Source organism: Sus scrofa, chromosome 5 (assembly GCF_054392235.1).
Source record: "Sus scrofa isolate SSC_HxYL_T2T_F1_AM1 chromosome 5, Sscrofa_HxYL_maternal_Yorkshire_Landrace_v2.0, whole genome shotgun sequence".
Taxonomy (NCBI): Eukaryota; Metazoa; Chordata; class Mammalia; order Artiodactyla; family Suidae; genus Sus; species Sus scrofa.
Genome location: NC_139387.1, coordinates 106,313,704 through 106,339,554, shown reverse-complemented (window position 1 = coordinate 106,339,554; position 25,851 = coordinate 106,313,704). Strand labels below are relative to the sequence as shown.

The following is a 25,851-nucleotide window of genomic DNA, read 5'->3' as shown; positions in this document are numbered from 1 at the left end:
GTTTGTTTAAAAAAACCAAACTTGTAACTGTATCCTTCCAATCACTTAGCTCTTGCGGATGGGATGCTGGTGAGGAGTGCCAGCCAGTGACAGCCCAGAGGTGCGTGATAATCCCAGCGAGGTTAAAGTGCTGCTTCACTTTCAAAGCATAGAATTCTTTTTTTTTTTTTTATTTTGGACGTAAAGATAGTAAAGTATGTTGAGCCAGTGTTTAATGGATATTGATTAGGAGTGGTACCTGCATATCTTCACTATACCCTGCCCATTTTACTAACTGGTATGCAGGCCATAAATGTTAATCTACGTCTCATTCAGAGAAACACACTCAGGAAACATAACAATTACATTTACGTACCACATGCACATAATGACACACATAATGCACATAATGACATACATAAATTTACGTAATAAATAAAGTGAGAAGGGGAAGAAAACAAGAGCCCAATTATAAGAGCTTATAATAGCAAGTGGAAATACAGTTAAAAATGCAATTAAAGAGAAGTAGGAACAACGTTGAAAAAGAAGAGTTGTCAGAAGTACACCGTCCACCTTCAAGACTTGTAAAGATTCTGTAATCAAAACAGTTTGACATTGGTATCAAAGTAGACAAGAGGATCAATGGACAAACAGACCTACGTATCTGTCAATTAAGAAAGGCACAAAGGCAATTTAGTGAGGAAAACAGACTTTTTAACAAACTGTGCTGGTACAACTGGATATCCAAGGGTCCAAAGCCACCACAACAAACACAGTTAAACCTACCTCATCTCACATAAAGACTAGTCAAAAGGGATCATTAATCTAACTCTAAAACCCCAAAGTACAATACTTCTAGAGAGAAAAACAGGAATTAATCTTTATGACCTCAAATTAGGAAAATATTTCCTGGATCCAACACCCAAAACAAGACCAAAAAAAAAAAAAAAGAGATAAATTCAATTCAATCAAAATTAATAATTTCGGCTCTTTGAAAGACATAATTAAGAGAATGAAAAGATGATGAGCCACAGGCTGAGAAAATGTTGCAAATTACTTATATTTATGTATTTATAAGGACATATTTTGAATAAAGAACTCTCAAAATCCAATAAGAAGAAAGGAAACAATGTAATTTGTCTTACTGGACAAAAAAAGGGGGGGGGCAGAGAGATTTGAAATATATACATAAAAAAAAGGCAGAGAGATTTGAAGCCCTGCTCACATGAAGGAGTCCTTGTGAGAAGGAAGGGGGCAGCCTCTAAAAGCTGATAGAGCCAAGGAAATGGGGGCCTCAGTTTTACAATTGCAAAGAATTGAAGAATGAGTTTGGAAGTGGGCTCCTCTCCAGCAACCTCAGATGAGAGCCCAGCTGTCTAAACCCCTTAATTCTCTACAAGTGAGACCTTGAACTGAGAACCCAAATGGAGCAGTGCTGGACTTCTGCCTGTAAAACTGCGAGCTAATACATTTGTGTTGCTTAAGCAGCTAACAACAATAAAGAAGAAGAGGAAGAAAGAGAAGGAGGAGGAGAAGAGGAGGAGGAGGAAAAAATAACTTGAACAGACATATCCCCAAAGATGTATGGGTTGAAAGATAAATCTGACTAGGAACTATGAGGTTTTGGGTTTGATCCCTGGCCTCGCTCAGTGGGCTAAAGATCCTGCTTGCTGTGCCTGTGGTGTAGGCCAGTAGCTGTAGCTCCAGTTAGACCCCTAGCCTGGGAACCTCCATATACCATGGGTGTGGCCCTAAAAAAAAAAAAGCATATGAAAAGATGCTCAGCATCATTCGTATTAGGGAAATGCCAATTAAAACTATAATGAGATACTCCTGCTCACTTGGTTGCCTAAAATTGAACAGACTGATCCTATGGAGTGTTGGCAAGGTGTAGAGTAAATGGAACTCTTCCAAGCAGCTTATGAGGATGAAAACTCTTATAACTACCTTGGGAAAAGTCTGGAAGTTTCTTAAAATATTAAATACTACCTATCAAATGACTCAACCATCCCACTGCTAGGTATCTACCTGAGAGACATGAAAGCTTATGTCCAAAAAAAAGCTTCTCATAAGTGCTCATTGCAGCTTTGCTTGTAGACCCCAAACTGGAAAGAAGTCAGATGTTCATCAACAGGTCTATGGATAAACCAACTGTGGCATAACCATACAAATAGAATATTCCTTGGAGATAAAAAGAACACCCAAAACCATGGAAGAATTTCAAAATAAGTACACTTCATCAAAGAAGGCAGGCCTCAACCCTGAAAATGTATGTAGTGTTATTTCCATTTACGTAAAATTCTAAAAAAATCACAGTCCATCTATACTGATAGGAAACAGATTAGTAGTTGCCTGCATCCCGTGTTTGCAGTGTACATCAACAGAGACACTTGGCCAAAATTATCGGAGGTCGTGGACCATGACCTTCCAGCTGAGCACTGGCATGTGATGTGATAACTTCAGGGAGTAGGTGTTGTAGAGGAACGAGAGGCTCTGGATCCACTGGTGCTTAGTTTGGAATTGATGAATTCAATGGCTTTATCATTTGTCCATTTCTGTCCAAGGACTGACTCTCTGGAACTGACTGCCAAGAAAATAAATGTCTAGCTTCAAATCTACCCGTGCAGACAACCTGTTTTCTTATTAGTTTGTATATTTCAGGGCAAGATCTTCACACGTGAGAAGGTGACTGTTGTTTTGGGCATTGAAATTGAAATCATTTTTGCAGAAGCAAAATATGCAAAAATGAAAGAATAGATTGAAAAGGGGAAAAAAGTAAAGAGCATTTGGAAAGAAAAATACAGGATGGTATTATACATGTAAAGATGTTTGGCCATAAATATGCCATTCATTTGTAAATACTAAATAAAGTATTTATTAGCATGATACTTATTCAAATGGGCAAAGTAGTTAAATCTGTTGCGTAAGTTTTAAATGCATTGGCATTTATTATTATTATTGCTTTTTTTGGGAGGGGGCATACCTGTGGCAAATGGAAGTTCCCAGGCTAGGGGTTGAATTGGAGCTACAGCTGCTGGCCTATGCCACAGTCACAGCAGGGTCTGAGCCACGGCTGCTACCTACACCACAGCTCACAGCAATGCCAGATCCTTAACCCATTGAGAGAGGCCAGGGATAGAGCCGGCATCTTCATGGATGCCAGTTGGGTTTGTAACCTTCTGAGACACAACGGGAACTTCCCGTTCATTTATTATTAGATGTCTAGGCCAAACTGCAAATAGACCTTCTAGTCACTTCATAGGAATAATTAGTGGCTTAAACATGCTTTTTGAGGTGCAAATTTCTAGGGGGGTTGTGTTTTGAACATAATGATTTTGTCACTTTTATAAATGCTCGATTCGTTTTTCCAAATTTTAGTTTACATGAATATTTCATTATTTTGTTGGTGTTTGGCTTAGGCTCATCTCAGTTTTTTCTCATAGATGGTGTGGATTATGTTAGGGAAAATGTATATGCATGTTTGAATGCATTTATTCTTAAAAATACATGGTGTGAGTATATTTTATGGGGGAGGGTTATAGGTTAGAGTGTAGTCTTTGCAGGTGTCTATATCAGATTTGGGGAAAATCAGGCAAAATTTAAGTAGGCAAAGAAAGACTCCCACAGTATTTATCCTGCATCTCCTGAGGGACTGCAGTAAAGGAAGTATATGAATTTAATCAAAGCACGTTGGCTGGAGCCAGGAATTCCTTTTCCTGAAGTAGATTCTTTGGGGATGTGCCCTTTTATCTATTTGTTTGTTTTAAAATTAAAAAAAATTTTTTTTTGGTTGCACCCACAGCCTATGGAAGTTCCCAGGCCAGGAATCAAGTCCAAGCCGCAGCTGCGGTTGTGGCAACACCAGATTCTTAACCTACTGCACCGAGCTGGGGATTGAATTTGTGCCTCCAGCAACAATCCGAGCCGCTGCAATCAGATCCTTAACCCACTGTGCAGACACTCCCAGGATATGGCTTTTACATGGAAAGAAACATTACCAAATTCAGGTTTGGCTGCTTGCTGCTCAAAAGCCAATAATCAAGGAGTTCCCGTTGTGGCTCAGCTGAAAGGACCCTGACTAGTATCAATGAGGACGCAGGTTCGATCCCTGGCCTCGCTCAGTGGGATAAGGATCTGGTGTTGCCCTGAGCTTTGGCGTAGGACACAGACTTGACTCAGATCCCGAGTTGCTGTGACTGTGGTGTAGGCCGGTGACTACAGCTCCAATTTGAGCCCTTGCCTGGGAACCTCCATATGTCATGGGTGAGGGCTTAAAAAAATACAAAAACAAAACAAAAACAAAACAAACCAATAATCAAGAGGCGAGTGGCAATGAGAAGGAAAGCTGCTTCAATCAGAAAAGCTGGCAATCTGGGGAGAAGATGGCTCCCTGTCCAGAGACCACTTCTGAAGATTCAGCTCAGCTCTGACAGTTTTTAAAGGGGAAAAAAGTTGACGGAAGACTCCCAGGGAATCGTCAGGGCAGGAGGCTGGGTTCTGCATCTTGCTCCGTTGCCTGCAGGGTGGCAGACTCTCTCCTCAGAGGTTATCTTGCCTGTGTGCTCTGCCTACAGGATTGCTGAGGGGCCTGTTGAGGGTACAGAGCTAGTCATTCTTTAATTCTGTGATTCTTCCTTCTTCTTTTAATCTAGGAAAAGAATCAGCAGGTCAGGCAAGGCATGGGTGCATCCAGGAGAGCATAAGTCAGGAGTTAGGTTAAATTGCCTGGCTCATTCCTATAATTAGGTGTCTTCAAGGTTAGAGGGGAACAGAAACCAGCAAACAGGAAAGAGAGAAAAGAGCTGCTTTCCGAAGGAGCAGTAAGACTCTACAGGTAGTGGTTAACCTAGACTTTGGGGGTTAAAAGACATGGATTCAGATGTCAGGCCCAACATTTAGAGGCTGTAAGACTACTGACAATTTCCTAAGTGTCTCTGAGCCCCCTTTCCTCATCTGTAAAATATGGGAGTAATAGGACCGTCTCCCAGGGGTATCGAGACGATTAAATAGGATCATGCACATAGATTGTGCTCCCTAAAATGCCCAATATCTAAAAAGTGTTCAAGAGCTAGTAGCTATTTCAGAAATAAAAGCGGGTCACAGGTGGTGTGGTGCAGATCTGAGCAGGAGGTTCTGATCCAAAGCTGTGACCACAGGTGGAATAAGCGCCTGGCTTTTAGGTGAACTCATGGTGTTGTCTAATGTAGTAACCAGTAGCCAAGGTCCTGATTTAAATTTAAATGAATGAAACAACACCTAAAATTCAGCCGTATTTTAAGTGCGCAGGAGACACACGTAGCTGATGGCTCCCACATGGGGGAGCATAGGTGTAAGGCCACCTTTGCAGAAAGTTCCAGGGGACAATGCTGGCATCCGAGGGGACAATGCTGACATCTGAGGGGACAATGCTGGCATCCGAGGGGACAGTGCTGGCATCCGAGGGGACAATGCTGGCATCTGAGGGTCCACGCTGGGCTAACATCAACATGAACAACTAGTAAACTGACTTCAGGTGCACATCAGAACTCACCCTCTTTCTATGGTTTATCTTTTATTTTACAGAATCTGAGGCACAGCAAAACTCTGCTGCTCCAAATTCTGTGCCATTTTCAAGAGGTTAGGATACTTTGGATCACCGTTTAGACCAGCGCAGGTGAAAGCATTTAGAGAGAGTCTATGAAGGAGCTTGTCCTTGCTTTTCTTGATTGAGTTTCTGAATTCTATCCTTAGCCTCAACATCTCTGCAATCATCCATATCTGGTTATTAACACGTTATTTCTACCCTCCTCCTCCTCCTCCGCCCCCACATCCTCTGCCTTGGAAGTTGGGAGATGGAGAGATTCTTAAAGAGGTTTTTGTTTTAGTAGCGGCTGGTACTTAACAGCCCTGGGTTTGGGACAGAGGTGACAGGATCCCTTTGCATGGCTGCATTGTCCTGATTATATTCCTAATGGATCACAGGTTTGGGGATACAATGATGTTAGATTTGCAGTGTTTACAGGGCAGCATTTTAAGGTACCGGGAAGCATCTAAAGGTGACATGTGTAGCCAGTGCCGTTACTGTCATTCGTTAACCCAGCAGCCTGGGCGCCTCTTTCAGCTCCCTGACCCACGTTTCTTCCACACTCTGCTGTTTTTCTCCTGCGGGGTTACTTCCTGAGCAAAGCCCAGAGCTTATGAGTCCCCCAGCCGAGACCTCCCTTAACAGGCAGCTTCACCTGCTGGGCTGGTGTTTTTCTGCTTCCTAGTCAATCTGGTAAGATTTTGAGCAGGAGGTTCCTGGGTACCTTTTCACAGAACATCTGGGAGATGGTAATTCCGTTGGCCTGGTACAGTTTGAAAACTGAGGGTGCAAGGAAGAGGTGCAAATCTTCTGTTCATAAATAACCCAATCTGTGGGCACTTTAAAAGGCATTCTAGGCAGCAGGAGAATTTATGTGCCCCATTTCACCCTTGGCACACTTTCCAAATGAATCGTTCAAAGAGAAGTTATATTAGGACAACTAGAAATGACAACCAAGACCAGATGTGGATTTTTAGTTAATATTTATGCAACACCCAAAGGGAAGATGGTATTGCACAATAAACTAAAAATATCGTAGGCAAATACGGAAAGCTTTACCCTGAGGAACTGGCACTGCGAAGGTATGAATTATCCGACAAAGGGTTGGGAATGCAGAACAAATGCGGGGGAGGTCGGGCAACGATAAAAAATAATTCACGGAGGAAGTGGCGAGGTAGCAGATGTGCAGGATCTACGTGGGGAAAATAAGGGCTTCGCCCTTTTTTGGCCAGTCTTGTGTCTAAGGTGGAAAACGCAAGCCAAACAGCCTAATTTTCTTCATCGGTGGAGAGCAGCAGTCGCTTTAAATAGAACGTACGTCTATATTCAGAGCCCAGGCGGCCAGCTCACCGTGGGGAGGACACCGTAGTAAATTACAAGGCAGTGGCTTCAGATTTGAAAAGATGTCCAGGCGCAGTGATGACATCTTTACATCTTCAGTCTGATCCCCTCTGCCCCCACTCCCAAGTGGTTCCAGGAAGGTGGAAAACACGGGCAGGGCTGCTTCTCAGCCCGTGGAGAGCCGTCTGGAAGAGACCAGGGCTTCATGCCCTGGAAGACTGTTGAGGCCCGTGTTAAATTATAGTAGGAAAATGTGTTAAAAGCAACTAGATTTCTCAAACCCAGCTGGATTTTCAGCCTTCCATTCATCAGGGATGGCAAGACGTGCCACTTTGTGGCATTTCTCACAGTCTCCCGGGCTTCTAATTCAGAGGAGGTGGGGGTGAGGAGAAAGGGAGGGGGTGGGGGAAGAACTTGAGAAAATGGTTCTTTAAAACGGTTGGAGCCTTGAAAATGGAGGTAGCTCTGGAAAATGCTTACAAGCTTTTAGCTGGCTGAACCCCAACCTCTCGAATACTTTTATGCCTCTGAGTCCTCTTAATTATGGAAGAGAGCTGTCTGTGACTCCCACGACCACTGCTTTCCTGCAGAGTCCATGCATTCTTAAGAAGTTTTGACTTGCTTCCTCGCTCTCTTTGGTTAATTTTTCACTACCTTTATTTCATTTTTTTTATTATTTTCTTTTTAAGGCCACATGTGTGGCATATGGAAATTCTCGGGTCAGGGGTGGAATCAGAGCTATGGCTGCCAGCCTAAGCCACAGCCACAGCAATGTGGGATCCTTAACCCACTGAGCGAGGCCAGGGGTCAAACCTGTATTCTCATGGATGCTGGTCGGGTTCATTACTGCTGAGCCACAGTGGGAACTCTCTCTTCACTATCCTTAACATCGACAAATCACTTTATCCTAGTCATTGGTGATGAAACTTTATGGATTTTCAGTTGTTACACAATTTCTGCTGAGCACAATTATTCGTTCAGTCCCTGTCAACTTTTTTTTCCTTCTACCTGTGTCGGGAGCCATGTTTCTACCATCTTTTCTTAGCCTCTTTGCTTCTACTTTCTATGCTGAAATCTTCATCTTGTCCTGCTTTACTTTACCCCATCTTCCTGCTTGAAAAACAGTCTCAGTGCTGGTGAATGACTTAAGCTTAAGAACAAAGACCTAAAGGCACACGTTATTCATAGGGTCAGCTGAGGACAGAATGCGTCAGTTGATCTAGGCACACCGCACCTGTGCAGACTGGCACGCCGTTGGCACAGCATGATATGTCCTCTTATTCTTAAGAGGAAGAGGAACCTCGTGGCCCCAGGGGGTTTATGAGTGGTTGTTAGCAGGGTTTGCATCAGCAAGGAGAACGAGGTGCAAACCTAGGCACGCAGGGTTGCTGAAGATAGGCATGCCTTTTGCAGAAGCACAATGGTGAGCCCCTAGATGCCAAGCATAGGAAGCCCAACTTCCTCAAATGCTAATGATTGTTAAATGCCTAAAGGTCAGAATAAAAGCTTAGCCATCTACCAGCTATGTGATTTTTAAAATAATAAAAAAATTATATCTTGCACCTACAGCCCCCTCCTCACTTGACATAATCCTAAGGTGCACAGTCAAAGCAGAGTGGTTTCTTGAGGCCACCCTCTTGGTCCCTGAGACCTTGGGTCCCCCAGTTTCCACCTTTGATTGAGATAAATGTCTTTACATCTTGTTTTATGTTAACTTTTTTCTTGAGTTTCTCAGCACCCATTCTTCAGCCCTCACCTGCTGAGCTGGTCTCAGCATACCTGTCCAGATGTTTACAGGTGTGGGGTATCATATGGAAAACCATCCTGATAAGTTCCCCACCCTCTTGGAGCTGCTATTCTGGTGGTGATGGTAGATTCTAAGGCAGACTATTAGGAAAATAATGCGGCCTGATGGGCTAGAGATTGCTGGGAAGGGAGGCTCCTTTATAAAGTGTGGGCTGGGGAAGTTTTCTAGGTGATGGCATTTGAACTAAGGTATGAATGCTGAGAAGGAGCTGGAGAAGGTAGGGTGAGAAAGCATTTTGTGCAGGGGTGGGGGTGGGTGGGGTGGGGGAGTGTAAATTCTGGAGGAGCAGATGTCTGTCTTGCTGGAGAACAGTGAGATGGGAGAGAGGCAGTCAGGGCCAAAGGAAGGGTGGCCGTGTAAGGATTTGAGTATAGTCAAATTATTTGATAATAATCGAGGTATAACAGGATGGCACTGAACATTTTTTAGCAGGGATATTGTAGGGTTTCTAAAGAATCTGTCTAAGACCTTAAGTTATGACTGGGGAAGGGTGGAAATTGCAAGAGAAGCCTAGAAACCCCTTAGAGGGCTTCCGCTTTAGTCCACACAGGAGACAGGAGTAGCTTGGACTCAGATTGGAGCAGTGTGGATGAGATGGGTTAGTTTTGGAGGTAAACATCTAGGTTTTAGTTAACAACCTAAAGGGTAAGGTGAAGTTGAAGATAATAATAAAAATAGCAGCACCTAACGCTTCTGTTGCCATGAGGACCCTTCTGGGTGCTTTACGTATGTTAGCTACTTTCATCCTCGTAATAACAGCATGCGTAGATAGGTATTGTCAGCATCCCTGTTTTATAGGTGAGAAAACTGAGGTGCAAAAAGGTTAAGTGACTGGCAGCAGAGTGGGGACTCAAAGTCAGGAACGGGATTCTAGAGAGGGTCCCTTCCTCCAGTGTCTTAGGATCCAGGATCAAGATGTAAGTGCAGTGGAGGGAAACGGGAACTTGGGCTGGTTGACAGGATTTTAAAAACGTTTTTGACAGTGAGCAGAGGTTATGCAGTTTAAAAAAGCCAAAGATCAGCCCTGCCTTTAATGATACAATTTCTTCGTATGTGCGTTTCTGTTTGTTTTTCCCAGGGCACAAAACTGGGCCACAGTGCAATGGTACAATAAATATTCATCATTTCATCTGCACACATAGATGTCCTTGTGAAACCAGGACAAGGTGGAGCTTTGTTTTGCAGACACCCAGATCACGGGATTTGCTTTTCAGCCACTGCCACACATCCAGGGGACTCAATTTCTTACCGCCGATTTGGAGAGTTTGCTAGTTACGGGCTGCCTCTGGAGCAGTGACAGCTGTGTTTTGGGGGAGTCGGCGCCCTCGCAGGTCTGTTTTCCATGCATCGCGGGTTCCAGGCAGCAGGGGGCGCTGCAGTAGTGTTCATCGTGGTCCAAGGGATCCACAGGTCCAGCCAGAAGGCGGCCGCGCCGGGAGGTGTGGCAGGCAGCCCACGGTCCTCTTTGGTCTTGCAACTTTAGGACCCAGGGCCCGTTCCACACAGACCATTCTTCTACTCATTTCATCATGCTGGACGCCTTCCATCTAGTCCTGAGTCCAGGCGGCAAGGAAAGGGCATTAAGTTCCCACCTTCTCGGGTTCAAGGAGAGCGCAGTACGGGGCTGCAGAGGCGTTTCTTCTCTGTGTTCTCGGGGTTAACCTGACAATCCCCTCGAAACCGCAGGAAGCCCTCGCAACTGTGGGGTGCGTTTTGCGTGTGCGCGCGAGTCTGTCTTTCCTCTCTGGGGGTCCTTTCTTTTCCACCTGCCTGCGGGAACAATTCCCTCCCCAGACGTCTTTCCGTTGACCTTCGGGACAACGGTAGGCTCGGAGGTGAAATTTCTCGCTCCTGAGATGCCCTCCAGCTCTCCGCCCCCACCCCCACCCCATTTCGGCTCCCGCACAGTGAGGGTGTGTTGGTGGCAACCGAGGTTAGAGCACTCGCCAAACCTGTTCTTCCTCTCCCGGGCTCCAGAAGTCTCCCCGGCGGACCGGACTTACGCCTGGCAGAGCTTGGCACACACAGAGCTGGGGTTGAGATTCGGCGGGTGCCAGGCGCCGCCAGGCAGCGGCAGGGCGAGCGAGCGACGGCGTCCTCCTCGGTCTCTCGTCTGCTCTGGCGCCCCCGCCCAGGGCGCCCTCCAGCTGCCGCTCGGCGTTGTTTGCCAGCGGTTGCCCTTGGGTCCCCGGGGCTGCCCAGAGTGAAATCTAAGGTGAACGCCACAAGGGGAGGGCGGGCGATGGGGAGGAGGAGCCTCCGGCCGCGGCGGGGGTGGGGCGGGGGAGGTGGGAGGAGCCTCCAGCCCAGGGGGTGATGTGGGCGGAACCCTGTGGGCGGAGCTGGGTGGAGACCGCGGCTGAACGAACCCGGGATGGAGGGTTGGCCACGCAGGCGCGGGGGGCAGCGCCGAGAACCCCACGCGGGAGCTTCGGGAGTCTCCAGCCACCCCTTCTCACTTCACTGGAGAAGGGGCTGCGGCCGGGAGGGACCTATTAAAGAGTGAATGAGCTGCAGCCGCCGTGGCGGCCAGAGTCTGCCCAAGCGGCCCCGGAGCTGTGCGCCCGGGAGGCGGCGAGGGGAGGCGGTTCGCCTTGTCCCTCCCACCCGCCCTTCTCGCGCTCTCTTCCTCCAGCAGGTCCCAGAGCCCGGCTCGGTCCGGTCCCTCTGCCCCCATCCCGCACTCTTCCACCTCCTCCGAGACCCAGTCCTCACCTAGGGCGCCCCGCACGGCCATGGGTTAGGGCGGGGGCGCGAGCCGCGCAAAGGACCAGCCCTGTGCATCCGCCGGGGGGCGCGGAGCCCGAACGCCGCTCGCCGCTCGCCGGCGCCAGGCATGGGGAGCGCGGCGTGAGCCCGCACCCGGGGAAGACGGAGGAGCTGCGGAGACGGGCGCGAGGAGGAGGAGGAGCAGGAGAGCGGTGGATCGGAAGGACCCGAGGGAGGAAGGGAGGGACTGCAAGCGAGGGAAAAGTGAAGCTGGGAGGAGAAGGCGGCGGAAGGTGGGGATTGATGCTTCTGTTTTTTGTTGCCGCTGCTGCCCTCGCGCTGGGAGCCGAGCCGGAGGGAAGGCAGTGGAGAGATGATTGCAGAGTTGGTGAGCAGCGCTCTGGGGCTCGCCTTGTATCTCAACACCCTGAGTGCGGATTTCTGCTATGATGACAGGTAAGGGGGTGAGAGCGACTCCGCGGAGGCTCTGAAGCTGCCCGCTTGAAGGCTCGGAGTGGGTTTTGGAGGAACTAGTGCAGCACCTGAAGGTTTGGGAGACGCGTAAACACCCACACCTCCAGCAAACCCTGGGGACGCGGGCGCCCTGGGCGGGCTCAGGGAGTTTGGGTTCCTAGGTTGCCGCACGGGAGGTTCCTCTCCCGTGCTTCCCGGCTGGTGGCAGGCGCTTAAGTTTCTTAGCGGAAATCGCAGCAATTGGGGAAACTGTTTAATGAACTATTTAAAAAAAAATTCGTAGATGTTCCTTGGTGCAACAAAAGCACCTTGAGCGATTTTACGTCCGTCCTGGAAGGAAGCTGTTTCCCGCCCCCTAATAGATCTTCACTGTAACGTTTCCTTTTATTGATGGGACGCTTTTATTTACCGAGGTTAAAACACGCTTGACAGTTGCCAAAATAGTGGAGAGCTCGCCCTCTGCTTCAACTTTCCCTTTTGACGTAGGGTGTACTTTACTTTGAGCCAGGATACTGCTGCTGCTCGTCTCTCCGGCTCCCCTGCCTCCCTCACCAATCGATGGAGTAGCCCTTGCTAAAAGCCTGGGCTTTCATTTCTGCTGGGGAGTTTTACACGAGACCTTAGCGATTCTTTTGTGCTAATTGGGGAAGAAGACGCCCCTAGAGACTCCAGTTGTCTTCTGCATTTGGGTTAGTTTGGGTGGCTAATGAGACCTGAACTGTGTTGTCAGAGAAACTGAATCGATTTCTGGAAAATGTCAACCGTGGTGCTCCTGCCTCTACCTATTTAAACGTTGTTAGTGTTTAGACACTGACGAAAAGCTCCAAGAGCCATTAGGGAAAATTCCGATTTGTGCCTTTCCGGTGACTTAAGCTGATTATAATTAAAACAGATGCATAATTAAAATATATTAGGGAGAACAGCATGCCTGGCTAAACTTATTAACCGTCCTGGGGTGTTTCATGCTTCATTGAAATTAAACCATCCAAAAAGTGAGCACAGATTTACTTTGACAGCTTTTCAGCAGCCTCTCTGGGCGACGGAAAGTGAATGGATCCCCAGGGTCAGGGCAAGGCAGTGAGTGAACTTAAGCAAATCGGTTGATGGTGAGGGGAGATGAAGGCAGACTCTTCTCCTGCTGGTGATCACCCACAGTCTGTATCCCCTGATGGGCTCACTCTCCAGCTAAAAGCGTGTCCGTGGATGTATGCCTTAAGTCAGCGGGGCTTGCTGTACTCCCACACGTCTGGGAGGAAATCCCCTGATAGTAGGGCAAGAACATCCAGCACATCCTTCTTCGTGCATTTTATGTAGTGTCTGTCAGAGACCAGCTGATAGGATAGCCACCGTTCTACATAAACTCTTCCTCAACTTTTAAGCAGTGTCCAGATTTCAGCAGTTACGTTACAGGCTGAGAAATAAATGGTCTGTATGTAAGTGTGGCGAGCTGCTTCTGTTTCCTCCAATTTTGTGTAACTGTGCACCTGCTATTCCTAGGGCATTGGCAGAAAAAGCTCTTGCTTCCAAAGATGGGTGACTATTCACTAAAGTGAACTTGGGGAAGATTCTGGGCAGTTACTGCCTCTGTTGGAGACAGTGTGAAGAGTAAGCCTTTAAACCAATAATTTAGAGCTTATAAAAAAGTAACTTACTGTAGTATTGGAACTATGGTAGAAGCATTCCTGGGGTAGCACTTCTTTGTTGCTGTCCAGTTCTTTAAAAGGCACATGTCAGAAGAAACTCTCCTAAAGATTAAAGCTGGAACCAAACTGTATTTGCATGTACTTTTTTTTATAGTCTTAAAACTTATTTACTTTAATCATCATGCAGAATTGTTGGTGGTGTAACTCGGGCCAAGTGGTGTGAGTGTAATAAGTTAGTTGTGCTTTGATGGTTGGCAGTTATTATAAGTTTTTTTATCTGCTGTATAGATTGAATGGAGTGTCAGAATGCCTGACTTGTATGCCTAGATATGTGGGATGAATTTAATATGATGATGTTCCCATATCATCTCCTTGATAGCATGCTCGATATATGATATACAGACAACATATATGGGTAGGATTTTGAAGGCCTGTGCATAGAAATTATACCTCGCCATAACTTGAAAAGTGTATTTTACTCTACTTTTCTTAGCAGAATTGCACATACAATTACATACTCTTGTGAGTATGGAATCTTATCAAACTTGATTTTCAGGCATCCCCAAAATTGTGAAATGGGTATTCATAGGAGCATGGAGCCTATTTGCTGTCTGCACAGCATGTTTAGGTGATTGTGTCAAGGTACACTGGAAATTGTGACGTTCAGATAAGACTTGCTGTCTCACCGTTTGGAATTCTCTAGAGTGAGAAGGGAGAAAAGAGCTGGGGAGTCGGGTGGAAACTGGATGATGCTGATAATGTGTTTATTTCTGCCACTCCATTTCAAAGCACCCAGACTCAAGTGTAAAAGTGTGATTAAACTACATCTGTGGATTCTGCTCCCCCCACTCCCCTGTCCAGGAGCTTTGGTGAAATATGCTTCTAGAAGGAGAAGACAGGGCTGGAAGTGAAAGAGCAACTCAGGGAAGGAGATGGTTCTTACGCTTGACTTGCTTAACTAAATCAAGACTGCACTTTAGCTGGAGAATCTGGCATTTACTCTAAGAGGGCTTTCTCTTGCTTTAGCTTAAACATTATTGCTGTGGTACTTCTCCAAGTTATCATTTCTTTTAAATATAGTGATCAAGTTGACTTTATAAACTATATATGTAATTACTTTCAGTGTTTGATGTTGCTTGGTTGAGATTAAATGGTAATGCGAAACTTTCTTACAGCAAAATCCATTTCCCTATGGTAAAACATGATATTTTACAAGTGTTTCTGTGCTCAACTTAAGAATATGGCTATGATGTGATGAAGCAAACACTAGAAGAGTAGAATTCACCATATCTAATGCAAAAGCATATAGGGTTTCAGCTTCTTCCTCTTTCCCCTTGCCTTCAGTCCAGTAATGACTGAATTGAATCTTAAACTGTGGTTAGAGTAACATTGGAATTATAAATATGTAGCTTGTGGCAAATTTTAAGTCATGTTGCATGAGACTTCCTGAAGGACCATCTAATTTTCTGGAGAGATTTGGTGTTGAGGTCAGTGGAAAAAACTTGCTGACCCCAGATTCTCTGCCCTCTATCATACTTGTTGAGGATAATAACATTGCATCATTGTCCCTTCATCCTCTTTAAATGTCCTGTTAGGCTTTGCTGAGTCAGTTTACTTCAGAGCAACAAAAGTAAACACAAACTGTTGTTTCATAGTCTGATTCAATCTCGTCCATATCATCTAATAGATCGCATGCTCTTTATGACAGATAACAGAGAAGGAGATAATGCAATGAGTGCATCTTTTTTATGCTTGTGTGAGTAAAATTAGGCCTTGGTTAAAAAGAAAAAAAAGACAATTTGAGTTTTTGAAATTTGGAAGTGGACTGGTGGCTGCTTTGAAAATTGTTTTCCTGACTGCCCGTTTTGCAGTTATTAAATCCAATCATAATCAGTATTAACATAGCGTTAGTTAGGTGTCTTAGTTAGTGGTATGCAGTAATTATGTGAAACTTGGAGAAGCAAGGCCACAGCAGAAATCTCTGCTCTTGAAATCAAAACCACTCCAAGCTCTTGTTAATAACGCTTCTAACTTAGTTACTTGTTTAGGTATGAATGTAAATCTCAGTTTTTATAGAGACACTCGTTGAGATTTTTTCCCCCTGAAAGTCATAAAGATTTTGATTAACAGTGTTTGAAATGAAGGACTAGAGGAGTTAAGGCATGTTGACAAGTTTTTTTAAAAAGACTTTTTTTTTTTTTTTTTTTTTAAAGGTATTGAAAGTACCTTTTACTTGGTCTTTTCTTCTTGTCGTTCTGAGTTTTTGACCTGGCGTATGATTCCCTCGTGGTATGATCAGTCCCTCTAACTTCTCTCTGAAAAGTTCTCTCTGATAGACTTGGACCAATCTGGGATTGTTATCTTAAAATTCTAGTATGTTCCACCACTGAAGCCATGTCTGGTGTTTAGTAAAAGCCTGTTTAGGAAGAATTATGTTAAAATCAAAGCAAATAAGGGAGAGGTTTGCTCTGCATTAAAGTTTGTCTTGTCAGGTCTTTGTTGGAAGAAGCCAGTGTATCGAAGAGCAGTCGTTTACTCTGCGTCCTTTCCCAGTTGATCATGCACTGAAAAAAAGGCCAGTGGATACAGTTGATAGTTTGCGAAATATTTCAGAGGGCATTTTATTTTCTAGCCAAGTTTTGATGGTGTAATCCAAGCTATGCGGAGCAGGTTCATTTTGCTCTTTGAACAAGTACTTCTCTTAGCGGTAAATGGAAATTAAAATTAGATGAAGCTGTGTGGACCACTTTGCCTTCACCCCCATGGAGCCTGTCACATGGGATTTATCCTAGCAAATGACCCAAATACACGCACTGAGCGGACGTGTACAAATGCCATAGGGAAAATTGCTTGCCAGCCATCTGTCTCTTAGTTGTTTTCTCAGATAAGTATGCTGCATTTGAGGGAAGGAAAGCTGAGTTATTGCATATTATTAATTTCCGTCATCTCATCAACTGCACTTAGTTTTTCAGAGCTTATGTGCCCCTACAGTCACACTGAATCCCCTGCTGCTGTACTTCTGAAATAGAGACAGCATTTTGGACTCCAGCATTTCGGAGCAGTTTGTCTTCCTAATCTCTTTGTTGCTGTTCGGTGCCCTAAAAGCACTTGTTTAAAATGCCCTTAATGGTGCAGCTGTTTATCATAGGCGAGGGGTGTATTTTCGCTAACACAGGCACCTTCATAAAATTGAGAAAGGACAAAGTTTACCCTTAGGGGACTCTGATAAATCTGTGGCTGACACACCTCCCTTGTTATAACTTCATTAATTCTCACCCACCATGCTTTTAACACAGTGACATTCATCTTTTAGAGTTTGATTCTCTCTTAGAAGCCAAGTTATATGAGCTTGGGCTACTTACGTTAATGGTTTCACAAAAGTGACAAGTGTGGCAGCCTCACTGGAAAGGACCAGCCCTGGGGTCCTGAGTCTAAGTTCTTCCCTCCTCTGCATAGCTGTCCTCATTGAGAGCCTCGTTGAAAAAAAGTGGAGAGGCCTGTCCCTGGGAGCTACATACCTTCCTTTTTCCGTGGGATGAAAAAGGCATACGCTTTAGAATAATTACAGGGGTAATTATGCACCACTCTAGAGGTTTCTGTGAGGATTTGATTCGTATGGGCTTTTGAGGAGTAAGGACCACCTTCATTCATTCACTGATCGTGAATTCCTGACATAGGCTTCCTGTCAATTTGGTGCATCACACAAACAGCAGCTCTTCACCCTTGGCAGTAAGTAGCACCGCCTGTCTGTCCCTTCCCGCCTGGACTTTACCAAGCCCTTGAAAGTGTTTGAGTCTGGGCGTCTGATGACAGACTTAGAAAAATACGGAGTTTGCCCTGCGGCAGAATTTCACTTAACATTAACTCTTGTTTATTTTGATTGATACTCGTGCTTTAAAATGTGGATTGGGATTTTCTTGGCTTCTTTCCCGTAACATCTCTGCAGAGGATCCATGGCGGATAGTTTGAAGTGGACTTATTCTTTTTTTTTGTCTTTTTAGGGCAGCACCCATGGCATATGGAGGTTCCCAGGCTAGGGGTCCAATGAGAGCTACAGCTTCGGGCCTACGCCACAGCCACAGCAATGCCAGATCCGAGGCACGTCTGCAGCCTGCCACAGCTCACGGCAATGCCAGATCCTTAACCCACTGAGTGGGACCAGGCATCGAACCCGCATCCTCATGGTTCCTAGTCAGATTCGTTTCCGCTGTGCCCCGACGGGAACTCATGGGCTTATTCTTGGTCTGATGTTTATTAGCACTTTTTTCCTACCTGTGGGAGCTTTAGAATACCTTTCCCAAATGGCTCCTTCCTGATTGTCCAGGTCAGTTGTTGCCTTGGAAGTCTGCAGCAGCTGAACTCTCTGAGCTAACTAGATTCGCCTGGACTGGTCATAGGGTTTGAAGACTTTTGCCTCAGAGATTATTTTGGCTGTATTTTCTAGGCAGTTAATTCCAGCAAGATGCAGCACTATCAAATTTCTATTGATCTCTTTTCCTCCTCTGACAGTTTGGCTCTGCAGCTACATTTGTCAGTTTCTCTGGTGTTCAGGGTTTCTTAGAATGGAAAGCACAGATGTTTGTTTCCGTCTCTTAGAAACTTTTGGGGATTACGGTTTTGGGTTCAGCTGTGACCCTTTTTCTTTACAGGTAAATGGGAAAGAATTGAGTAAGCCAATCTACTCAGGAGAAATTGGGAGGAAGTGGCAACACTGACATGATTTGTTTTCAGGATTCTACCTTCAAAGTTGCTATCATGGTTTTCGAGTAATTTCTTTTATTTCAGGGCATTTCAGAAGACACGGTTCATTTTGAGCACCTGGAAATGATTGTTTTAAAGATGAGATGGAGAGAGATTTTTGACTTGCTGATGTCGACCGTGTTAATTTGGAAGAGATTAGAATTGACCATTCTGACTCCACCCTTGGATTCCATTTTATTGTGGAAATAAATGAAATTACATGTACATTGACTTATTTCAAGGCTGTACACATGCCACATTGCTTGGGGGCAGTGCTACTGTATCCGTGTTAAATGTACCTTAGTATGTGGCGGAGGAGATGCTATTTGCTTATGATAATTTTGTGTGAGCTTCTGTTTCTTGATTTCTATGCTGGGCGTTTGTGATATCAGAGTGAGGCGGTGTGGAGAGTGTGGCACAGCATGTAGTTATGGTCAAGGAGGCTGCCTAAATTACGTGATCTGTCAAATGAAACACACATGAGTGCTCTTGGAATAGCAGCTGCGTGGTAGAGGTTGTGGCCGAATGAAATGTTTCTGTCCCTTTGCCTTTAATGAGAACCCTTTATTTCTGTAGGATTTGTTATAATAAATGTGGAATGATTCCTCTGGAGCCTCACGTGTAGAAAAAAAAAAAAAAAAGCAAGTTCGCTCTGGGCTTCTGATTATGGTGTAATTAGGCAAAACCATATAAAAGTATGGCCATGGGGTAAAGGAATTGACTGATAGGCGAAACTGAAAAATTCGCAAGTTTTGGTGATGAAAGGGCGTTTTTTCCGCATTGTTATTCCAGAGATGATCGAGTTCCTTAAAAGTAGAAAAAATTCAACTGTCCTAGCCTAGACATTCTCACTTGGCATCATTTCGGGGTATTTTAACTTCAAAGGATGTGTTATTTGCTGAAGAGGGGCGGCGGGGGCCCAGTGTGGCTCTTGACATTCTGAACGGAGCCCAGGACGGCGCCGAGGTTCTTGCAACAGCCGTGTTTCCAGGTTGTTGAAAAATCCAGTGGGGAGAATGGCAACCCCTAGAACCCTGCATGCCTGGAATTCTTTGGGTATTCATTTTAAATGCAGTTCACAAGTTTGCTTTTTACAAAATAAGGTTTTTTTTTTTAATTTTTTAAGAAAGAGGAATAAAGCTAGGGAAATTTTTACAGCTGGGTCTTATTAAGTGTTGTGTTCTTTTTTCAGTTGCTTACAAATATGCGATAGAGACGGAAAGGGTATAGACCATAGCCTTGCGTTTTGTTTTTGCTTTAATCTCTCAGTGGGGGTGTATGTCCATATTTAGGCTATTATTATCAAGCGTGTTATTCTTGAACATCTATTATGAATCCAAAATTATTGAACAGCAGATCAGTGCAAAGCACTTGGGGAAAAGTAAACATCTTGTTTTTGTTTGTTTCCAATTTGTTTCACGTCTCCCCTGCCTCTTTTATAGTATAGGTATCTCTTGGACTAAAAACGAGAGTCAGAGAGGTGGGTTTGATCCCTGGCCTTGCTCCGTGGGTTAAGGATCTGGCGTTGCTGTGAGCTGTGGCGTAGGCTGCAGATGTGGCTCAGATGTCGCGTGGCTGTGGCTGTGGCATCAGCTGGCAGGTGCAGCTCTGATTCAACCCATTCACCATACAGAAGTTAGCCAGGGACTTCCATATGTGGTGGGTACAGCCCTAAAAAAAAAAAAAAAAAAAAAGACTCCATATCAGTAGTCTTAACTCTTTACAGGGTATGTTGAGGTGACATTCCTGCAAATTGTGTCCTCCAGAGGGGGTGCCTTAGGTGGTGACTGTGGGGATGGCTTTCTCGGGGCTTGACTACAGTTTGAAGGGGACACGGCATTGCAGAGCCACTTGGGAGAAGAGGTTCTTGGAGTAGGGCTCGCAGCTGTGATAGTCGCCTGGGAACCATTCTCATTGTTTATCAACTGTCTTTTATCTGCTTCTGCCCCCCTTGCTTCAGGTTTTTAAGGGTATTGTAAACACGGAACCTGCCGTCTTGGGTTGTAAAGCATGTCTTAAGGGAGAAACACGTGGGTCCACATATTTGGTCGAATGCCCTCCTTTTAGAATCGGGATGCCCCTCTCCTCTTCCAAATAATCACCTGCAAGACTGCGCTCCCAAAGCAATTGAAAAGAGCTCATTTGACAAAGCAAGCGGCTGATGACAAATTTTCCGACTCCAAATGTTCAGGAGAAAAGTTCTCCGATGATGAAGAAGTTTAATCAGGCAAAAGGACATTTTTATTTGCAGAAATAGGCCCTTTAGAGGGAGGCAATTATTTATAGCTAATGTGAAAAACTGGTATACCTGAATTCATTTGGTAAACTGCATTTAAAATAGGAAGGTTGTTGTTATTCCACTGAACAAAAAATGGTGCTGAGTGGTGTCACTGAATTTATATTAAAGCAGGAAGGGTTTACGCGTTAACCCACTCTTGCAGGGCTATGTACTGACTCAACCAAAGAAAATGAATTCGAGATCTGAACAAAAATCCCTTGTAAAGATACCCGTGCCCAGCCTGAAATGAACAACGGTACTTTGCCACAGGTGTCTCTTCTTCTATTGTCGACATCCTGTTAACATGCTCTCTTTAGGTTTGCTTCCTCCGCCTCTATATTTTTAAGAGTCTTTGTACTTTTTCTTTTAAAAACAGGGGTGCTTTTGCTTTCATTCCATGTTAAACAGAAAGTGAAATTGCACGGTTGTAAGACCTTTTGTATGTCATCAACATGAAATAAACCACTTCTGTGAGAAAGTTTTTAGCAGCTCCTTTGAAATGCAGTCCCCATCGGACACTGAGGATGCCTGCGGCAGCCCCGGGACCTTTAGACCTGGTCCCCTCGTAACTACTCCCCCCCCCCCCACCTTTATCCCTTCTCATGGACAATTACCTTTTTAAAAAGCCTTCAAAATGCACTTTTTTCTTTTTCTTTTTGGCTTCTTTAGGGCCTCAACCACAGCATATGGAAGTTCCCAGGGTAGGGGGTCAAATCCCAGCTGCAGCTGCCAGTCTACACGACAGCCACAGCCACGCGAGATCCGAGCCGGGCCTTCCGTCTGTGCCACAGCTCCCAGCAACACTGCATCCCCTACCCACTGAGCTGGGCCAGGGATCCAACCTGAACCATCGTGGAGACCGGTTGGATTCGTTTCCGCTGTGCCGCAACAAGAACTTCTACCAAAAATGCGATTTGAATTCTCAGTTTCTCTGAGTCAGATGAATTTCTTTCTACCTCTCCTAAAGGGACACTTTCTGAGCTGGACCTCTTGTTGGGTCTCTTTTCAGCTCTCTGTTGTATGTGTATATATATATGTGTATAAATATATATATATTTATTTCTAGCTCAGTGGTTCCCAAACTTCAGTTTACCTACACATCACCTGAGCTTGTTGAGATGCAGCTTCTGCCCGGACTGGGTCTAATAAGCCTCCCGTTTCTGTCATTGCCAGTTGTAATAGTGCTGCAGGTTCATGGAACGTACACTTAGTAGCTCAGTGTGTTTTACAGACCTTTGGAAAAGACTGCCTAAATTTCTAGATTAAAAAAGATTTAGGATAATCTTTCATATCTCAGAAGCATATGACTTTAGCCATTTTATTTAATCTCTCCCTGTTTTGTTTTCATACTTGTTCAATCATGACATCTTTAAATGGATCCTAAGCGTTTAAAATAATGTGTATACTTTGGAAAGGTAGAGAGCCTGCTAAAATCTGGGAGATGATCTCTATTGAAATAATCTGTCACCATCTTGTCTTGCAATATCATCTTCTCTGTAACATCACTGTGGAGACAGGTGTTGAAATCTGATTTTGACAAATGAATTGATAGGTGGTTGCCTTAGGCTTCTGACTTGAGTAGATACTGATGCCTAGACTGAGTCTGTAGTGAGTGACTTTGGTAGGATGGAAGAGGATGTTACACAGGGAACTGTGGACGTCCCAGTAAGGGACCCTAAGATAGGGAAACCTGTGGAGGGTTGGGAGATGCCTGTAAGGTGGTAAGTGCTCAAGAAAGGCCCCTGGATGAGGCAGGCTTGGAGTTCCCATCATGGCTCAGTGGTGAACGAATCCAACTAGGAACCATGAGGTGGTGGGTTCGATCCCTGGCCTTGCTCAGTGGGTTAAGGATCTGGCGTTGCTGTGTCTGTGGCGTAGGCCGGCGGCTGTAGCTCTAATTAGACCCCTAGGCTGGGAACCTTCATTTGCCACAAGTGTGGCCTTAGAAAAGAACAGAAAAAAAAAAAAAAAAGAATGAGGCAGCCTTGCTTGCCTGGTGGAGGCCTTAGATATGCCTCAGGTCATTGATTGGGGGATGGGGTGAGGCCTGCTTTCAGGTTCAGATCTAGGGCAGGAGTTGAAGGACCGCGGTTGTGCTGATTTGAAGAAGCACCGTGACACTCCTAGTGTGACCTTATAGAGTCAGATACTCTCTAACTGGATACCGAGGAGGAGCTACTGCTCTAAGCAAGAGGAAGAGGTGGTCTTTTCCCACCCCACGCCCCTTGGATGATAAAACTGTAGCCCAGCTAATCCTGGGGGCAGAGCCTCCGAGAGCTTGCCTCTCTCACAAGCGTCCTATTAATAAATCTATTTCTTGCCTGTCACTTTGTGTCTTGCTGAATTCCATCTGTGCGAAGGCATAAAAAACCTCGGTAAGTCCAGACACCGGGTGCGTGGTTCTAATTTAAAAACTGTGGGTTCAAGCCCAAAACTGGGTTCTGGCTGGGTGCAGGGCGTTAGTGCTGTCAGTGTCACCCTGATGAGTCTGTACTTTTGTTGAGCAGTGCCTTGTGAGGTCACTTGGCTTACACTGCACAACGACTGTAGACTTGAGGCAGGCGGCAACATACAGGGGTTTAGGCAGCCGAGAGTAGGAAAGATCCACATTTATTAATGGTATCCGGACACGGGGTGATGCCACAGAGTGAAGGCGTATCTACATGGTGTTACACATGCTTGGGCCCTTATGATTTTTTTTTTTTTTTTTAACCTAATACACTAAACCTTAGCCTTTGGGCACTTTGGGGGATTTCTGTATAGGTACCCATCTGAAGTTTGACATTCCTATTTGGTAGAAATCTTTTTAAAGAACTTATTCTCAAGTGAGTTATAATTGCGTCTTGATGTTGAAAATGCTGTCGCCTATTCTGTAGACAGTGTTGTGAATGACGATGGGGCCAGGATAAAAGAGTAGAGTTTTACTAAAAACTGCAAAGACCTGCTGTACAGCAGAGCGTGGCCTCTTCAGTACTGCGTGATAACCTCCATGGGAAAAGAACTCGAAAAGGAATGGACGTGTGCACAGGTACACCTGATTTGCTTTGGTGTCCCCCTAACACAATTCTGTAAGTCAACTTCAGTAAAATTTATTCAAAAAAAAAAAAAAAAAGAGTAGCAATTTAGTCCTGGCCTTAAAACTTTATTAACTAGTGTTTGAGGTACTACGCTCCTAAAACTTGGTCTTACAATTCGTCAGAAAATGCAGATGCTGATAACAGCTGCTGACCCCAGAGTGAGGACCCACTGAAACAGTCTGAAGGATGTTTTCTGTGTGTTTTACGAGCGGCATGATGGCCCTTGGGAGGAGCGGGTGTTGGACCAGAGGGGGGACGACTGGGTTGTCCTCGTTTGTCCCCGCTCCCTCGCTTCTCCCCTGGGAACAGGGCTGTGCTCTCCTCCAGGTCCTGGCTCACTTTTTCACTTGGAGTCAGTAGTTGACACCGCGCCTGCTGTGCCAGCCTCTCTTGCCATCCCTGTGCCCCATCACCGCCTCTGATCTCTGGCCACCCTCATGTCCCCACAGAAGCGAGGTTTGCTCTTCTCTTTTCTGTTGCTTTTCCTATGTTTCTGGTCTCTGTGCGTGAAGGCTTATTTTGAGTAGACGTTCCTTCTGCTCAGGGTAAAAGGACCAATTACAGGGCATCCAGCGTGAATCGTCTTTGGTCCTCTGGTTCTGCTTGGCAGGGCGTGTGGCTACTGGCTTCTCATGATCTCTCTCTTCAGCGTAACGTTTGCTTTTTGGAGCATGTTCAGGTGGAGAGTGGCCCCGGCAGCCTGGTGATTAGGAAGGATATGTGTCCTTCACGGGCGTGTTTGTGTTAATCCGTGGTGTATTGAGAATTTGCACGCAGCATGCTCAGGACATGCACTAGATGGGGACGTGTAATGGCTAAACCTGGTGATACATTTTTTAACGAATTAGAAAATGTTTCTTTCATTTAGACCTTTCCAAGCAACAGGGTGGCCAAGTGTAAAAAGACCACAAGAATTTTGGAATCAGATTACTTAGGGATCTAATCGCAGAACTATTACTTGCTAATTGCGTAATTTTGATTTCATTACGAAAACTTTTGGCGTCTGTTCCCTGTTCTGTAGACTGAGGGTAGTAATACCTGCTTGAGAGAATTGTTGGGATAATTTAATGTTTTATAAAGGGTTTGGTACAGTGGTGTCTAGAATACTTATTAAGTATTTCTCTTGATTAATAAATTATTAACTCTAGAGCTGATAGTTTGAGATTACTATATAATAACATCTAAAAATATTGTAGGGTATTTAGGGATTTTTTTTTTCTTTAAAGCCAATCTTTAGGAGTTCCCGTGGTGGCTCAGTGGTTAACGAATCCGACTAGGAACCATGAGGTTGCGGCTTTGATCCCTAGCCTTGCTCAGTGGGTTAAGGATCCAGCGTGGCTGTGAGCTGTGGTGCAGGTTGCAGACACAGCTCGGATCCCGCGTTGCTGTGGTTCTGGTGTAGGCTGGTGGCTACAGGTCCGATTCAACCCCTAGCCTGGGAACCTCCATATGCCATGGGAGCGGCCCAAGAAATGGCAAAAAGACAAAATAAGTAAATACATAAATAAGTAAATAAATAAAGCCAATATTTAAAATTTAAACTTCTTTAGTGCAGAGTTGGTGGCATAGGGGTGAGCATAGCTGCCTTCCAAAATTTAAGTTTATTTCTAGTAACATTTCACTTGGTATTTCAGATGGATCGAGTGTTTTTTGAAAGGGTTCATTGAACTATATTAAATAACTACTAATTAAAAAATTTAATTTTCATCTTGGGTTATAAGTTTGGAGAAATGACGTTGAAATGTAACCATTTTATACATGCATATGTATGCACACACACACACACACACATTTTGCCCATAAAATGTCTGTGGTATATACGCAATTAAAAGTACACACAAAACCCAGAACTTGGATGTCTTCCACGTGTGTCAGCACAAGTGACTTTCTTCTTTAGACTAGATGATCCTGTGTGTAGAAGTGTATAGAAATTATGATTTCTGAGCATCTGATGAGAATCGTTCCACTCCGTGATGTGTATCTTATATTTTTAAGGAAAATCGTTACTTAAGATATTTCTTATTAGTTTTAATATGGAAAAATCTTAATGAAAATACGGAGTTGGTTTTCAGTTATCTTGTGAAATATTATGTTGATTTAAGAGTTAACCCAAACCCCGGGAATGCTTTTCCCATGTCTTTAATTTATAGTGAGTAAAGGTGAATGGAAAACCTCTGTTTGGGGATGCTTCCCTTGGTTCTGGGAAGCTTGTTATCTTTCACTACCTTGCTCCCTCACCA

General features: G+C 44.8%; 2 protein-coding genes across 51 annotated transcripts in view; one reads left to right on the top strand and one right to left on the bottom strand.

The window, feature by feature from the left end:
• Positions 1–330: 330 nt before the first annotated feature.
• LOC146403603 (uncharacterized) lies at positions 331–11,367 on the bottom strand. Its single transcript, XM_085024913.1, has 3 exons — positions 11,240–11,367; positions 9,940–11,148; positions 331–4,627 (listed from the first exon to the last, which is right to left on the bottom strand). The coding sequence occupies exons 1-2, from the start codon at positions 11,365–11,367 to the stop codon at positions 10,293–10,295; spliced, it is 984 nt and encodes a 327-aa protein (XP_084881039.1). The 3' UTR covers positions 331–4,627; positions 9,940–10,292.
• TMTC2 (transmembrane O-mannosyltransferase targeting cadherins 2) overlaps positions 11,148–25,851 on the top strand; it is a 949,512-nt gene continuing 934,808 nt past the window's right edge. For all 50 annotated transcript variants that reach the window (XR_014804529.1, XR_014804552.1, XR_014804560.1 and 47 more), the window contains exon 1: positions 11,148–11,855. Coding sequence is in view for 1 of the 50 variants with exons in the window: in XM_021093031.2 (XP_020948690.2) it covers positions 11,773–11,855 (83 nt within the window). In the remaining 49 variants the exon portion in view is untranslated. The remainder of the gene's footprint in view (positions 11,856–25,851) is intronic.

What these genes read in the sequence shown, in the direction of transcription:
- LOC146403603 (XM_085024913.1), bottom strand. Translation starts at nt 11,367, where the DNA reads ATGGGGGCAGAGGGACCGGACCGAGCCGGGCTCTGGGACCTGCTGGAG. An exon ending in CCCGGGCGCACAGCTCCGGG is followed by an intron (nt 11,149 to 11,239) that starts GCCGCTTGGGCA and finishes TCTCCAGTGAAG; the next exon opens with TGAGAAGGGGTGGCTGGAGA.